The sequence below is a fragment of the Monodelphis domestica genome, chromosome 1, assembly GCF_027887165.1.
Source record: "Monodelphis domestica isolate mMonDom1 chromosome 1, mMonDom1.pri, whole genome shotgun sequence".
Lineage (NCBI taxonomy): Eukaryota > Metazoa > Chordata > Mammalia > Didelphimorphia > Didelphidae > Monodelphis > Monodelphis domestica.
Window position 1 is genome coordinate 325,905,181 of NC_077227.1, and position 17,364 is coordinate 325,922,544.

Below are 17,364 nucleotides of genomic sequence, written 5' to 3' on the forward strand. Positions count from 1 at the left end.
TAATTCATGAACTTTAAAGTTTGCAAAATATTTTTTTCACAACCCACAGAAATACTTGGGTTACACCTAACCCAATGGTTAGCTAATCATTTTTTTAGGCAATCACAATTAATATCCATAGAATATGTTAGTAGTAGTCTCTCGGAAGCGGAGAATGACAATTGTCTTTGTTCATTATCATCTATTTGATGTACCTTCATGTGGCTATGAAGTCCAAAGACTGAGGTGCAAAGTTTGTGGCACATGGGGCATACACAGACGTTTATATATACATGCAAAAATAAAGTATACTTGTTATTGTATCTAGAGATAAATTTTTATAGTGCTTATAAACAGGTCAAAATTGAATCAATCAATTACTTTCTAACAAGAAAGTTCTCTCACACTAAAATGAAACTATAAAATAAATTATTCTAAGGAAACTAGGATTCAAGATTGTTTTCACTGTTCTTCATACATATTCAAGATATAAGTTCATCAGATCACATTCACACAAAAAAGAAACCACTTTGGGAAACATTTCTAAGGAAAAAATGTAGAAAATGTGTATGGTTCACTTCTTTGTATGAATTTTCACACATCGTGTTCCAAAAAAATCCAGTGTGTTGCAAATATTTTTCATAATAAAATTATCTTTCAAGAGTCTATGATTGCTTCTTTCAAAAAATATATATCAATAGAAAATATCTTTCCTTGCCTCTAAGAATCAAATAGAATCTATCGTCAAAAAATCAGATGAATGTTTCTCTTGCATTAAAAAATTTTTAATATAAACTCTAGACTTACCTAAGTGTTATTTCATGTAGAACAATGTAACTAAAGGTTTGTTTGAATTGTATTTAGTAAGTTTCTAACAAATAACTACTTTAATTCTCCTACTCATTTTTTGTAATTATTAAGTGATTTGTTTCTGTATTGTTTCATAGCAGTTTCTAAAGAAATGTATACCAAAAAACTAACATGTTTGTTAAATAGTAACATTATGCTTTGTTCTCTATTAATTTTCACCTTAATTTTCCAAATCACTATTTTAGCTTACTTATGCTACACTCTGAAAGAATTACTACTAAGAAATGGGCCATTTGAGTTGTTGAGTATTGAATATCTATATTTTTAAATTTTATTTGTGTTATATAAAAAAATCCGGGAATAAATACTGAAGAATTTTCAAAGAATAGCACTGGATGTCATTTTGTTGTTGTTTTTTTTTAAACCACTAATGACAGTTATACTTCGAAAGACTTCAGATAAGAACCATCCCCCCTTATGAGACTGGATAAACTATACACGTGTCAAATGACCAAATTTAGTGAGTGGGCAGTGGTTTTTCCACGTCAGGGAGATGGAGTGGTTGGTTATTCAATAGGCCTTAGTGGGATTGGAGAGGATGTCATGAACTCTATTTCATGCAGTTCTGCACAATACCTCAATTACAATGACCAGTGGTCACTTGTTGGGATGCTGGAAAGTATTAGTCTAATAGAAAATTTCGAGTTTTCCCTCAAAAACCCGAAGCCAAATGCAACTTTTTCCCTTTGTTTTGCAATAAACACTTCCTTTTTCACTGAAGTAAACTAAACTTTCCCTCTGACTTGACTAGGAGATGGAGAAGTTTCTGCTCTTTCCATGGGCGGGACAGGTTAGAATGGTTGTCCCTTTAACCTGAAAGAGGCCCGATGGACCGAATCCCCCAAGTCATCTAAGAAGTATTCTTCCCGCCCCCTACACCCCACTCCACTCCCAGATACCCTCCTTCAGAGCCTCCTCCTTTCCCTTTCCAGAGAAGCTACTCTTGGAGCAGAAACAAGCAGTGGCCGCCGCCGCCGCCGCCGCCACCAGCAGTAGCTGCAGCAACAGCTTCCAAGCTCCTTCCTGCTTGCCTTCCCTCCCTCTTTTTTTTTTCTCCCCAAGACCAGGTTTGCAGCCAGAATCCCCGGGAGATCTCTGTCTTCTCCCAGCTACCGCCCAGCCGGAGGATATTGCCGGAGGGAGAAATGGACCGGGGCGAGAGCACTGCAAGGGGTCGGGGAGAGAGGTTCTCGATGTGTGGAAGGGAGGGGAGAGGGGGAAGCAAAAAGAGAACACCCCTCCCCGCACGCTTCCATACACAAACACAACCGCACGAGTCCCTTCACCACCAACACCACCACCCCCACACTTCTCCCCAGGTCTTCTCTCCTTACCGTTGCAGAACTGCAGCAGCGAAGAAGTGTCATAGAGGCTGCTGTAGCTAGAAAATCCGTCCTCCATCCTGCAGCCGGAGCAGCTCCCGATTTACACGGTCTCTGCGGCGGCTCAAAAGCTGAGCCTTCGCCGCCGCTGCCGCTGCTGCCGCTCTCGCCGCTTCTCACCCACACACTGAGCTCTAGGGCTGGGGCTGGGGCCGGCCCTGCTGTGGCGGCTGCTGCTGCCGGTTACCATGGCAACCTCCTTCACCCCGCCGGCGCCGCCGCCGCCGCCGCCGCCGCGCGCTCTCCCAGGGCAGCTGCGGCCGCTAGTTCGCCCGCCCGCCCGCTCGCCCTCCTCGTGAACGAGGAAAGGACCAAGGCCGGCCCGGGCTGGGAAAGGACCGGCTTTGCCCGGGAGGGGGCGGGCTTGGGGCGGGCAGGAGAGGGTGGGGGAAATAGGAGGCGAGATGGAGCTGGCAGGCGGGAACCGGGTGGGTAATGTATGGAGTAAGAAGGCAGCGAGGGAGGGGTACGCTTTTTCCCCAGAAGGGAGTCCTGAATGACCTCCCAGCCGCCTTTCTTGGGCGCGGCAGGTACTGAAGGGAAATAAGTGTCGGCTGCTCTGAGACGCAGGCACAGTCCCATCCCCCATCACCGAATAACGGCCTGCGGCCGATCGCGCGCCGGGGAATCTCTCGCGTGAAGTAGCGGCCACAGCCCGGCTGGGTCCGGGCGAGGTTTGGAAATGGCGGCTGGAAGTAGGGGTGTTTTTTTTGTTTGTTTGTTTGTTTTTCCTTTTGGGAAGAAGAAGGAACAAAGGAAATAGGGCGAAGACACCTTCAGTAGTTGTAAAAGGAATGGAGGAACTGCCTGAGAGAAGGTGGCGAAACAAAGGATCGATGATCCAGGCGCTATTACAACACCAGGAGTAGGCGCTTCACTTCAGCGCCAAGGGTCCGAAACAGGGACGCGATGGATAGGGAAAGGGATGCGCTCTCGGCTCGCGGTACTGGGTGCCTCGGGACCGTTAGGGTTGCAAGTGCCCACCAGCGGGCAAGGCCGTAGCTGGGGTGAAGGGGGGCGGGGTTCCAAGGCCGCCCACCCCAGAGCCCGGTAGGGAGACTCCTCGGATGACCCTCCCATCCCCACAAAAATACTTTGTTAAAAAAAAAAAAAATCCCCGAGGGCCCTAGTCCCGGGCTGGAAGCCATTTCCATCTTTTCCAGCACCAAATACGTACATATGGAATGGATGCTTTTTCACTAGTTTAGCACAACTTTAGTCTTAGCCAGGTGCTGTGGAGCTGGCTTTTGGTTGTTTGGCTGTCTTCCTTTCAACGCATTTGCCTCTCGGGGCGGAATGGGGTAGGACTGGGTGAAGAGTGTAAATTGCACAAATGATGCTTTGGAGAAAGGCCCTCTGACATAAATCCCGCAGTGCCTGGGTTCTGGACCTTTACTGTTTTTTCATTCAAAATGGGCAATCGTATTTGAATTGTAAAACTTGAAGAATTAGTACTGTACAAATAATGATAGAGGACAGATTTATTCTATACTCCCCGCCCCCTTTCCCTTATTTATTGCTTTGGGCACTAAACTTGTCAGAAGATTTAAATACATCTGCTCAAAGATTTGATTTTTTTTTAAATAAAGACCTTTGTTAGTCTGAGTAATTGCATAGATGAGGTCAATAAACTTAACTTCTTTTTTTTTTCTTTAAATTTGCACTATGATTTGACTTTTGCCTTTTCTGGCCTCTAATGGAAGGGATAACTCTAATGGAAGTGAAATCGCTTTTAGGTTATGAAGAGAAGTAAATTTTAGGAATACTTTAGAAACAGGATAAACACCCCCAAAACTGATCAAAAAGTGAATGACTAGAAATGTCATCACTTGCCCCAACATAGAAATATATCAATGCTATGATAACTCATTTCTAATTTGAAGAGTTAATTTTTGAAAACAGACTTTAAGCGCTTACAAAGTGTTGGGTGCTGGGGATATAGAGAAAAGAAAAAAAACCATTGAAAAACAACTCAGAAAAAAGGAAAAACAGTTCCTAACCTATCCAGTCTGAGCATATATGCAAATACAAAATAATTTCAGAAAGGAGAGATCTAGAATGATTTGAAGGATTTTTTAAAGCTATCCTGCAGGAGATGCCCTTCGAACTTTTAAGAAACTGAATAAGGCAAAGGTGAGGAGGGAGAGTGTTCCAGACTAGGAATACTGCCTGGGCAAAGGCCTAGGGGAGAAGAGATAGAATGTTGAGTTCTGGCAGGGCTAGTAGGCTAGTTTGACTAGAAGCAGTATTGTAAAGTAAGTGCCAAACTGAGGTCTTGTTTTATCCTAGAGGTAACAGGGAATTGATGGGGGTTTTTTTAAGTGTTGGGGGAAAGTGACTTGATCAGACATGTGTTTAAAGAATATTAATTTGGTACTTGTGTAGAAAATGGATTGTAGAGAATAAAGAGACTAGAAGCAAAGAGTATACTTAGAACACTGTTACAGTAGTCCAGGCAATAGGTGAAAGAAGAGAAAGGGACAGACAGGAGAGATGATGCTTATGTAAAATTATCAAAACTTGACAACTGTTTGGCTATGGAGAGTGATTGAAAGAAAGAATCAGATATGACTGAAGTTTCAAACCCAGGTAACTGGAATTTGTAGTGCTTTCAACCAAACTTAAGAAATTTGGAGTAAGAGTGTTGGGGGGGGGGGGAGGAACAATACTTCAATTCGATGTGGAAACAACTAGTAATATAAGTTAAACCAAATAATTTTAGGAAAGCTTTTGGCCATTTTGTGAGCTAAAGAGACCACAGGTGGACAGATTTGCATGCTACAAAGAATTTTATAAAATGTTCCAAATCAAATCAACATGTTTTGATAATTTAGTGACTTCAGTGCAAAGGTGGACACTGGGGATAATGGAAATATTTTGGCCATGTTGCACTGGTTTGAAAAATGAGAGACCAAACACTTACACTACTAATCCTTACATTTATAGATCATGAATACTTTCTTCCAGGAGAGCCAGAAAATACTTTTTGTGGTGAGCACTAGACAATCTCAGAGAAAAAAAATAAATGAAACTAACAATCTTATATAGGAAATGACTGATTAGTGATTTGGGAATGTGATTGGAATCAACAATGTAGTCAGACCATCAAGTTGGTGTAATATTAAATATGCCTGCAATTTCAACAGGATTAAATGAGCTATCAAGTGGGAAATGGTAGTGATGGTAGTAGGGAGGAGACAGAGATATTGACCTTGTTACCTTTTCCTGCAAAAGTTTACCCAATGGAAATCAATGACAGCAGGGAAGCAAAAAAAAAAAAAGGACCTTTCAACCAAACTATACATATACAATTGGATGGCCAATTCATCCAGTTGGTTCAGAGGAATGTAAATTTGGGTCTAGGACTGAATAAGAGGAAGAGAGCATTTAGTTCTGCATTTTAGAGAAATTGTGTAATACTTTAAAGTATTTTAAGCTGCTCCCTAGTGCAAAGACATCAGTGAAAATGTTCTTCCAGAAGTAGTTTATGGTTGTGAATCCAGGAGCCACATTCCCAAAATCAAAATTGTAGGTGACCCAAAGAGCATTGGAGAGAAACATGATATACACAAAGAGGCTGTGACTTATTTCAATGATCATTCTTATACATGCAGTATAAAAGATATTCAATAGATATGAAGGTATGGAATGATCAACACTTTAAAGCAATACATTACTTAAACATGACATATCACTGATTTTTCATAGTAATGGCAAAGTACACAGATTGCCACTAAGAAAGTTTAACAAAATTCACATATGAAAATAAGAACTATGTTACTGAAGAAATATATTGCTATTGAATGGAATATGAAACTATTAGATGAGAATTATTTTTACTAGTATACAATTACAAAGCACTTTAAACATCTAGTTCAAATGCCTTTGAATAGAAAATATTATCCTCTAAGCCCAGAGTGTGAAATGTTTTTAGCACAATATGAATCTCTTGCTCCAAAAGAGCAAAGTTTAGCATAATTATAAGGATCTGTGTGTTTTATCAATTAAGTATGGTCTACACAATATAAAAATAGTTCTGTGGAAAACTTTCAAGAAAACTATGAAAACTTCATTAATAATGTGTGATTTTTAAAGTCCAAACATTTTAACTGCAGACCCAAGTCAGCTTGAAATAAATTAAAGTTTACATGTCCCCCAAAATATCTTTGTAATAATTTATGTTGTCTGAGATAAATTGTAATAAGGGACTATTTTGATTGGTAATTGATAACTAAAGATTTCTTCCTCCCTTCAGCATCGCTTTTCCTCCCCTCCCCCTTCTTTCTTCTCAGGGTGAGTTTATGAGGTCTCAAAATGAAATACTCTTTCTCTTCTTTATCTTAAATAAAGGATTTATTTGGCGAAGACAGGAAAGGATAAGAAATGGAGGTAAGAGGGCTAGGGATTTCCCTAATACTAAAATGAGTATTAGGTTGGAGGATGGTGAAATATACTTCAATTGAGAGAAATGGCTGATAGGTCTGGAAGTTCAGTCACTATCACAACAGAGCAAATCAGAGAAAGAGCTGGACTTTGCCCTTCTTTCTTCTGTCTTCAAAGCCAAAAGACAACCTCTCCTTTCTGTCTTCAAGGTTAAACACAGCATTTCAGTGGCATTAATAGTAATGTTCTCACAACATATGAAATGAGGAGAAAGAACACAATTATGTAGTTCCTTTTTGAAGAAAAGTCCTGGTGTGTGTGTGTGGGGGAAGCTAGAGACATGAAATTTGACATATAAACATCTAAGTAAATGCTATCAAAATTTTCAGTCATTGTGGCACTTAAAGTTAATGTAGCTAAAATCTGTCATTCCACCATACATGTTAATTTAACAACAAATTATAGCCTATTATGATAGCATTATTATAGGAAGTTAAAAAAGTAATCATAGAAGCTTAGAGATCACCTTGGTTAACCTTTCTTCAAATGAAGCAATCTTTTCTAAAATAATTTCTGTTTAAACACTTCGAGGGATAGGAAAATTTTGTGAAATAACCAGTTCCACATTTGGATAGCTCCAGTTCTTGTAAAGTCTATATACACACGTATATGTAAATATGACAGAAATTTGTTTTATTGTGACATTGGTCTCCAGTCTGTCTCCTTCTATGGCGCAGCCCTACAACTGTTTAAAGACAGGTATACAGCCCTACCCCAAGCCCACAAAGTCTTTTCTAGGCTTCTTTAATTCCTCAACTATGGTTTATATCACATTTTTCCCCAGGCCAGTTACTGTCCCAAGAACCATACCCTGGGACACACTCAAATTTGTCCCTTTTGAACTATGGTACTCTGATATGGATACAATGGTTTAGAGAATCCTAATCTCAGAGTCATAGATGTTAGAGGTAGAAGGGACTTTAGCAGCTTTTTGGAACAACCTATATACAAAAAGAATTCTCACTGTAACATACTTGACAAATGGTCATGCAGCCTGTACTTGAAGACCTCCAATGAGAGGAAAACTACCACCTCTCAAGGCAGTCTGTTTTACTTTTGGACAGCTCAAATTTTTAGGAAGTTTTTCCTTATACCAAGACATGTTTCTTTGCAAATTTCACCCATCAGTCCTGGTCCTGTCCTATTTTTTCCAACATTAGAGTATACACATTAGTTGTGTATTGCCTATTCTCAGACAGAATTGCCTATTCTCAGCCTTAGAGGAAATGAATTCCCTATTATTTAAATTACTCATGCAGGGGCTAGGTGATCACTTGTTGGGGATGTCTCTAGAGAAGAGCTAGCTATACTTCATATAGGAATTAGATTAGAATACTTCTAGTGTCTTCCAACTCTTGGATTCTCTAGCAGTAGGGTCTGTGTGAGAATGTGGCAAGGAGAGGAACAATTGGAAGAATTTTTGTCATTACTGTAAACTAATCAGTTCTTTTAGTGTGAAGACTCTTACAGTATGCCTCCCCTCCTTCATGGTAGAGAAATTGAGGACACCAGCAAAAATTATCATACTTAAGTTTTATTAAGGTGTTGTACAAGTATAATTTTACTTAGAAGGATGAAATGGAAATACAGCTTTTGAACTTTATAAAAATTTCAATATTTCTGAAAGTTCTTATATAATAAGCTATCAGAGCCATTTCTAGTAAGCTATCTCTTCAAAAATATTTGTGATGAGATTATATGGTTCTAAGAAATGGAATTTATAATTTTTCAAAGTAAAGTGGCAAATTCAAGGTAATAATTGTTGGGTTTTTATCTTTTTAAATGTCTCACCAGTAGGCAACAGCACAATTTAGTAAACATAACTTTATCATTGTTTCTAATTCATTCAGGATAGTATAACTAAAGGATACATATGAGAAAAACAGCCCTGAGTTAAAAGTGAATAACAACAGAGGAGTGCTGTTTTAGTGCACTCAAAATATATTTTTTTAAAAAATATAACAGTGGAAGGCCTCCAGGGTGGATCATCTAGGAAGGATTTACAAAATAGACATAGAGAAGAATCCCATAGGATGAAAAAGCATTAAAGGAATTTCAGTCTACACAGGTATAAGGAGTACCCACATCAATGAGATCACAAATTGAAGTATAAGTTAATAGATTGCAAACTACTTCTTTAATTGCAAAACTTATACTTTTAGCATAGTATTAAAGAATATTTGTTTTACTCCATTGTATTATATTTTAGATTTCTTTAACAAATGTTTTTTGATTGATGATAGTATACTATTCAAACTCTGAAGATATTCTATAATCTAGTGCAAATAAATTCAGTTTCTATTGTAATTACTTATCTAAATAAGACAGTAAGACACATTTTAAAAGGCTATACTTAAAGAAAACCTAAGGTAAACTTAGGAAAGGAAGAATACATGCTGCATCTGATCTCAGGGCCAGTTTTGAAATAATATATAACAAATTGAAAAAAATAGGAAAAAATAGAAGAACTTGAAAAACAAAAAAAAGTAATGTAATTCAGTTGACATTCTGAAGTTTTTGCTTTCCCAGGAGGCCCAAAATTACAGAAAGTAGTAGAATCAAAGAATTCTGCACCTGGAAAACCCTCAAGATATCAAGTCTACCATATTACCTTTCTACAATTATATTTAAATAAGCGAGACCATAATTCTGGTCGGAGCCAGATTATCCAAGAGGTACTATATACATATGCCTGAAACTCCACCTGAAGTTAGAATTTGCCGAAATCCTCAAGGCTAGTGGAAGCAAATTGATTAGCAAACTCAGAGGAAATTGGTTTCTGCCCATGGAATTCATAATAATAGAACAGGTTTCAAACCATTTTTTTAATATGTTGGCCACACCCCTACCCAAATCCTCTCTATACCCTTTGACCTCTATATCCTTTGACAGAGAATGATGGTTCCTGATCAGGTACACAGCTTGTGCACAAATCACTTTCACCTTTATAGAAGGCATTGTTGGAAGCCATTGTCTCTACAATCTTCCCAGCTACTACTAAAATTGAACCCAACACTACTACTTGGACTGCACACTCATGCCCTATAGCAGGGTATTACCTTGTGTAATTATATTTAATATAAAAACCAAATTCCCTTTGTATTCAGAAAAATGCATTATTTTGTCTTAAGTTTCATTTGATAAATAACAGCTTTTTTTCCTTTTTAAAAATGAGAGAATTTTGCTCAATTTATAATCAAAATTTGTATTTTCCTCATTTCTTTTGTAATTTTTGTAATTTCTTTTTGTAATTTTGTAATTTCTTTACAAATACTTTTTAAAATAGTACTAATGTAGTAATTATTTTATTAATGATTTTATATTTAACATTAAAATATAACTAATTTTTTTTTAAAAAACCCTAGCAAAATACCAATAATACACTTTTCCCATTTTTAAAGGAGGTTAATGCCCAGAACAGTGAGAAGACACACAATTTTCTAGCATTCTATGGCATATCTGTAGAAACCAGGGATATTTAGGCTAGAAAGGAAAAATATTAGCAGGAGAACATGAGTCTTTTAAGTATTTGAAGATCTGGCATTTGTAAAGATTCCATTTGTTTAGTCCCAGAGGGGAAAACAAAGTTGGAGCAGGGGATGGGATTGGATTAAGGAGGGAAGGAATTGAAGAGAGATTGATTTTAAATCCACATAAGGAAACATTTCCTTATATTTAAAATGTCATAAAAGTGGAATTTATTGCCTTGTAAGGCAATCTTAGGGTTATCATCATTGGAAGTCTTCAGGAACATCAAATCTCAACCTCTGAAGCTTATCAGTATGGGCCCAGGCAAGACACTTAACCTTCCCAGACTTCAGTTTCTATTACTGTAAAATGAGGTTATTAGACTAGATTACTTCTTAGATCTCATGAAATTGCAGGTCTGAAACACTACATTTTATTATTGACTCAATGTAACAATAGATTGAATGCATTTGCTTTGTTTTTGTTGTTGTTCATTTTCATTTTGTTCATTTGTTCCAATCATGTCCAACTCTTCATGGTCCTATTTGGGATTTTCTTGGCAAAGATGATGGAGTAGATTACCATTTCCTTCTCCATCTCATTTGATAGATGAAAAGACTAAAGGCAAACAAGTTTAAGTGATTTATCCAGGGTCACACAGCTAGTATCTGAGGCCAGAGTTGAACTCATGAAGATGAATCTTCCTGACTTCAATCAAGCACTCTATATACACTGTGTCACCTACCTCCCCAGATCCTAAATTACAAGGGAATAGGATTTCAGTCCAATGTAAGAAAGAATTTAGTGTAACAGTCAAAAAATGAAATGAGTTACCTTGTGAGGAAATTATATTAATCATGACTGATGGTGTTCAAAAGCACAAGTTATATGACTACTTGGAAGGGATATTTTTAGAAGGTATTCCTGCAGTAAAAGACTGGACTAGAGGACCTTTAATGCCACTTCCAACCTAAGATTTTATGGTATCTTAGGGCCATATTATAGTTAAGAGAATACTTGAAAGATAGGGCAAGACTTGAACATATCTGATAGAGTCCCTGGAAAGGAAGAAATTGAAAATGAAATAAAGGGGACCAAATAAATCATGTACTAAGATTCTATAAATCAAATGAGATATTTGGAAAGAGCTGGCATATAGTAAATTCACTATATATTTTTATTCCCTTTTCTTTACCTTTATAGGAGCCAGGGTGAGAAGGAATAGGATTGAGGGATAGAGAAATCATTTGTACTTTCTTTGAGATAGAAGGAAAGGTAGAAAAGTTAGGCTAAAAGGGGCATTTTAAAGTATACTAATAACTCTTCTTAATATAGAAATTCAATGTGTAACTTAGATGTTTCTTATTATTAATAAAAGTGGGAGAGGACTAAAGAGTTAATATCTATTAACATTGTACCTGGGGGGCAGCTGGGTAGCTCAGTGGATTGAGAGCCAGGCCTAGAGATGAGAGGTCCTAGGTTCAAATCTGGCCTCAGCCACTTCCCAGCTGTGTGACCCTGGGCAAGTCACTTAACCCCCATTGCCTAGCCCTTACCACTCTTCTGCCTTGGAGCCAATACACAGTATTGACTCCAAGATGGAAGGTAAGGGTTTAAAAACAAAACAAAACAAAACATTGTACCTGAATTTACCTGATATTTTAATGTTAGATGAGTGAAAATTATTCAAATAAAAATTTTGTAATCCAGTTTAAATCTTGGGATATATATAAGAAATAAGAAAAAAGACATCTTATAAAATTTTCTTCAAAGTGAAGACTCTAATTTTTTGACATAAAGTTGAAGTTTTAATATATTTATATTTTGTTTGCTTAAAGCCAAGTACACCTAAAAGAAGTTGAAGTATATCACAGTCCCGAAAAAGAACAGTAACTGAGATACTCAGGAAAAATGTGTAGAAAAGACATTTTTCACTAAGAAAGCTATAAAATTGTTTATGTCCCTTATTAATGACAGCATAATAAAGTTAATTTAAATATCACACAGTAAAATTTAGACATTGTTAATGCATAATACTCCTAGTACTATTTAATGCATAAGTAATAATACTCTTATTACATTAATTATTTAAGAACTAACTCTAACCAGTTAATATGGTAATAAAATGCTAAGAAATATCAGAACCCAATATAGCATCCTAGCTTAACTGGAAGAGACCTATAACTTGTCAGCTGGTTGAGTCTCTTTTATTTTACAGATGAAAAAGAACCTGAGGATCAGAGAAAGATGAACTTGTCTGCCCAAGTTAAACTGATTTTCTGACTCTAAATCCAGTGGGTTTTTCCCCTGCACCATAGTAAACTACTTTAATTAATCTTATAGGCTTTGTTATATAATTTGAACAACCTTAATTATTCTATCTCCCCCAACCCCTTACCACAATATTTTGCACATTTAAGGGTAGGAATCTGGTCTTGTGATTTCAGGGGCATAGGGAAGTCCCAGTTAGAAAATCTCTACTGATACCTATAACTTATTCATTTATAGCAATGGTTCTCAACCCATTTTTGCTCATGGCTCCATATTGCTTGCTGTAAAGAATGAAAGCATGTTGAATAGGTGGGTAATTTAAACATTTTATCACTGTATAGCATCACTCCGTCTGGGGATGGGGTGAAGAAAGATGAGAAGCTATATAATTACCTATTTTAAGTAAATTAAAAATGATTACTATGAAACAATGGAAAGACCAGTAGATGGAGAGTGAAGAGACTCAGGCTTGCTAATTACTCACTGTATGATATCAAGCAATAATAACAATCCAAATTTATAATTGCCTTTAATAATAACTAATAACATGCATGTAGAATCTTAAGTTTTTTGAAGTATTTTACCATGGGAGATAGGTAACACAAGTATTATTCTATTTTTTTCTGTAAAAGAAGAAAAATGGAGATAAAACTTGCTGCTTTACTTTCTTTTACAGAAAAAGAAAGTTGAACTCAGGAAAAGCTGAAATTTGCCCATGGTCATACTATTGTAAGCTTAGGTGTTCAGATACATATCTATGAGACTTCTATTTTAGCTTGAGAGTAGCTTAGGCTAGGGCAAAGTGATCATTGAAATGCAACTGAATCCTGACAATGCTGAATTTTTTACTTGTCACACAGATGGTTAAAAAAAATCAGTTAGAATATAAACATCACCTGTGCAACCTGTGAAAGTGACCAAATTATGTCTTCTTTGGGTCCAAATGTTCTTATCTGTAAAATGAAGGTGATGGACTAAGATAATTTCTAAGGTCCCTTCCAGCTATGTGCTCCTATCATCTAAATGAAGTACCTTTCAAATACCAGTATTGATAATAAGAGTGATGTTTTAAATTGCACAGCTAGGCATGTATATGATCTGGTAGAAACAACAGGGAAGGATCTGCCCATAAAAAAGAGAATAACTGTTTCTGGGCCCCCATTTTCCCACCCACAAGTTAGGCACTTTGGATAGAATGATCTTCCAAATGAAAAATTTTATTTCTAAGGGAGTCCTCCTAAAGAGCTTAAATCCTTAAAATCAAAATCAGATGAACCCTCTTTATAAACAGTGCAACACCTGAACTTTATTTGCCATTAAACAAAATGTTAATTGATTTCTAAGAAAAGCAAAAGAAACTCCAATTACCAATGCACCAAATGGTTGAAAACCAAGGCATTTCTGTTTTTGTCCCTTCAGCAGATGTGCAGGGACAGCTCCAGGATTCAGGAGTGAAGCTCAATGATGTCAGGGGTTGTTGCTCAACAACAATGGAGGCTTTGAGCCATTCATCTTTTTTCCTCCTGCTGTAATAAATTCCTTACTGGGACCCAATGCAATTAAAGTGAAGAGGGCCATCTCCAGGGAACCAAGCACATTTTGTCAAATAGGTTCATCGCCACATAAATTATAAAAAACAAAGACTCTAATCAGATGCTTCTGGGAGGGACTTCAACTTTGGGGGATTAATTTGGGAAATCATCAGGCTCTTCTAAATGAAATCCTAGAATTGCTTATGAGTTGAGGCATATATATATTTAAAGTAATGAAAAGTTCTCTCTTCCTTAGTAGAATCAAGTACACAATGCAACTAAATAACTGTATGACTTTGGAAAGTCATATTATTCCTCTGCAGTTTATTCTGAAAAATTCCAGCCTTGTTTCTACAATTACTTTTTGGACATTTCTACCCCAATATCCTGGGGCACCTTAAATTCAACACATCAAAAATGGAAGTCTAGGGAGCAGCTAGGTAATACAATGGATTGAAAGTCAGGCCTAGAGACAGGAGTCCTAGGTTCAAATCTGACCTCAAATTCTAGCTATGTGACTCTGGGCAAATGACCTAACACTCCCCCCACCCCCATCTTGCCATTACCACTTTTTTTTTCTGCTTTAGAACCAATACTTAGTATTGATTCTAAATTGGAAGCTAAGGGTTAAAAAAAAGAAAATGGAATTTATCCTTTTCCCCATTCTGTAAACCAGGGGTCCCCAAACTTTTTACAGAGGGGGCCAGTTCACTGTCTGTCAGACTGTTGGAGGGCCAGACTGTAAAAACCTAACCCTAACCCTGCAGCAGTATACACAGTTTGGAATCCCCTCCCCCAGATCGTGGCTCACTATGCTAACGTCTTCCATTGTGCAGCCACATAATCCTTTGCGAGGAGCCTCATTCTAAGGCACCATATTCAAAGGATTATGTCACCAGAAGTAGTACTGTACCTGATCGACACCACACTTTGAGGCACCACCACTTATAGTGCTCCTCTCACTGACCACCAATGAAAGAGGTGCCCCTTCCAGAAGTGTGGTGGGGGCCAGATACATGGCTTCAGGGGGCCACATGTGGCCCACAGGCTGTAGGTTGGGGACCCCTGCTGTAAACCTTCGTCCAGCCCAACTTCCTCAAGTCTGTTACTATTTGCTAGTCATTGAATGATACTGCTCCATCATTCTAGTAAACAAGGCTCAAAACCTCGGACATCTGCTCTTCTCTCTCCTTCATCCTCATCATATCCAATTACCCGCCAAGTCATTTAGAGTCTGCTTCCCCACATTTCTATCATATATGCCCTACTCTACTCACACTGTCACTTCTTTCCTTCAAGTGCATATTTTGCCTAGACTACTATAATAGTACTTTATCTGCTCCACTTGTTTCAAGCCCCTCCCCTCTCTAATCCAATTTCACCATTGCCAAAGCAGTCTATGTCTGACCACATTACTCCTTTGGACATCATTACATTCCATAGGATAATAGATTTAAAGCTGAACAGAAATCTTCATTTTATGCATGAGAAACTGGGACATAGAGAGATTAAATTTTATATTGAGTTCTTAGGTAGCAGGTATATATAGGAGGAACTTAAATACTTGTTTCAATGAAGTGACTTGCTGATCACTACAATTCCTAGCAACTCTGCCATTCTGTATTCTATGATTCTAAAGTCCCTTTCAACCCTGAAATTTTGTTGGTTTGGTTTTTCTGGATTTTCCACCTCTTAAAATTTTTATTCTTTGTCATAAGAGATAGCTCCTTGGGATAAATATTGGGAAATATAGGTGACATAAAAACAAAGGATAACAATTTTTTAAAAATATGCTCTATAATTCTAAGCTCTAACATTCTGTGGCTCAATAATTCTTAAGACCTTTCTAGTCTTGATATTCATAGACTCACAGATCTAGATCTAGAAGGGACCTCATAAATCTGCCTAGTTCAATACACTCATTTCACATAGAGGGAAAATGAGACTCTTTCAAGAAGCTCCAAAGTGACTTGCTGAAGATCACACAGGTAACAAGGATAAGAGGCAGGGTCTGATCCCAACCAGGTCTTCCTGTTCCAAATTCATTTCTCTTTCTGTTCTATGTTTCCTTGATTCTGAGATTTTTCTCCCCTCCCCCCTTAGAATAGATCAACAATCTTTGTAATCACAATACACAATGAGTTCTCCATATGAACAGGATTCTAACTGAATGCACTATATGCCATTATGAAACAAGCTGGGGGAAAGGGCTTGCTTCCCAACCCCAGCCATAAAAGCAGCATTGTGATGGTGGTGTAACCATCTATATTTAGAGGTTAAGGCTTTTAGAGCAATAAGTCCTAGACCACAGAAAGGTAGAGCTATTTTCCAGGCTTTCATTATTCTTTATCAGTCCTTTGCATAAGAAAGGCTTCAAGGCAAATATTTGTATTCATAAGAAAAGAGAAATCATTGTAGGGCATTTCTATATTTCTAAGACCTCTTAGCTCTAAAGGCATGGAATGTGTTATTTATTCATCTTTATATACCAGTTCCTCACATAAGACCTTGCACATAGTATAACTGGATAAAATTGGATATAACTGGAAGGACCCTGAGAGGTTCAGTCTCTTCATTTGATAAATGATAAAATGATAGATGATAAAACTGAGGCCTAGAGAAGATAAATAATTTGCTTAAGGTTATACAAGTATTAAAGAAGAGGTAAAACTTAAACTCAAATCTAGCATTCTTTCTTCTGTACTACACTGCCTTTCTAAGTGTGGAATGTTTGTTGAATTGAATTCAAAGTTCAAGTCATTAGATATTTTATTCTTATAGTGGCCAGTGAGGGAAGAGCGCTCTCTCTCTCTCTCTCTCTCTCTCTCTCTCTCTCTCTCTCTCTCTCTCTCTCTCTCTCTCTCTCTCTCTCTCTCTCTCTCTCTCTCTCCTCCTCCTCCTCCTCTATCCCTATTTTGTTTACTTATATATGTATACCAACACACATACACATATGTATATAGAGATATGTACACATGCACAAATATCTATAGGTGCAGGTAGATATAAAAGATATGCAAAATAATTTCAGGAAGAGTAATAGCTGTGTAGAACAGGAAAGGCCTTATATAGGAATTTGCACTTGAGCTGAACTTTGAAGGGGACAATGGAAGTAATATATTCTGGGCACAGGGTACAATTATACATGAAAGTGGGAGATGGAATGTCATATATGGTGAACAGCAAGTAAACTAGTTTGACTAAAATGTAGAGTCAATCAAAAAGAAAGGGGAAAATATTCTAAAAAGGTAGGGTGGAGCCAGATTGCAAAAAGCTTTAAATGGCAATTAAGGTTAATAATTTATTCTAGTGGCAATAAGCAATCATTGAAGCATTTTGAATAGGAAACTAACAGGATCAGATATACTTTAGGAATATCAATTTGGCAGCTGTGTGGAGGACTGATTGAAGATGAGAAA

General features: G+C 37.4%; 1 protein-coding gene across 22 annotated transcripts in view; it reads right to left on the minus strand.

Annotated features, from left to right (window-relative positions):
• The window catches only part of EML1 (EMAP like 1), a 257,381-nt gene that overhangs the window by 161,352 nt on the left and 78,665 nt on the right, over nt 1–17,364 (minus strand). For 4 of the 22 annotated variants that reach the window (XM_056811283.1, XM_056811280.1, XM_056811281.1 and 1 more), the window contains exon 1: nt 2,184–2,454. The exons of 4 other annotated variants lie outside the window; for them this stretch is intronic. In XM_056811283.1, the coding sequence (XP_056667261.1) occupies nt 2,184–2,250 (67 nt within the window). In that variant the 5' untranslated portion in view covers nt 2,251–2,454. Of the gene's footprint in view, nt 1–2,183; nt 3,861–17,364 lie in introns of those variants that run through there. 14 more of the 22 variants (XM_056811287.1, XM_056811284.1, XM_001367566.5 and 11 more) reach the window with 12 other exon arrangements.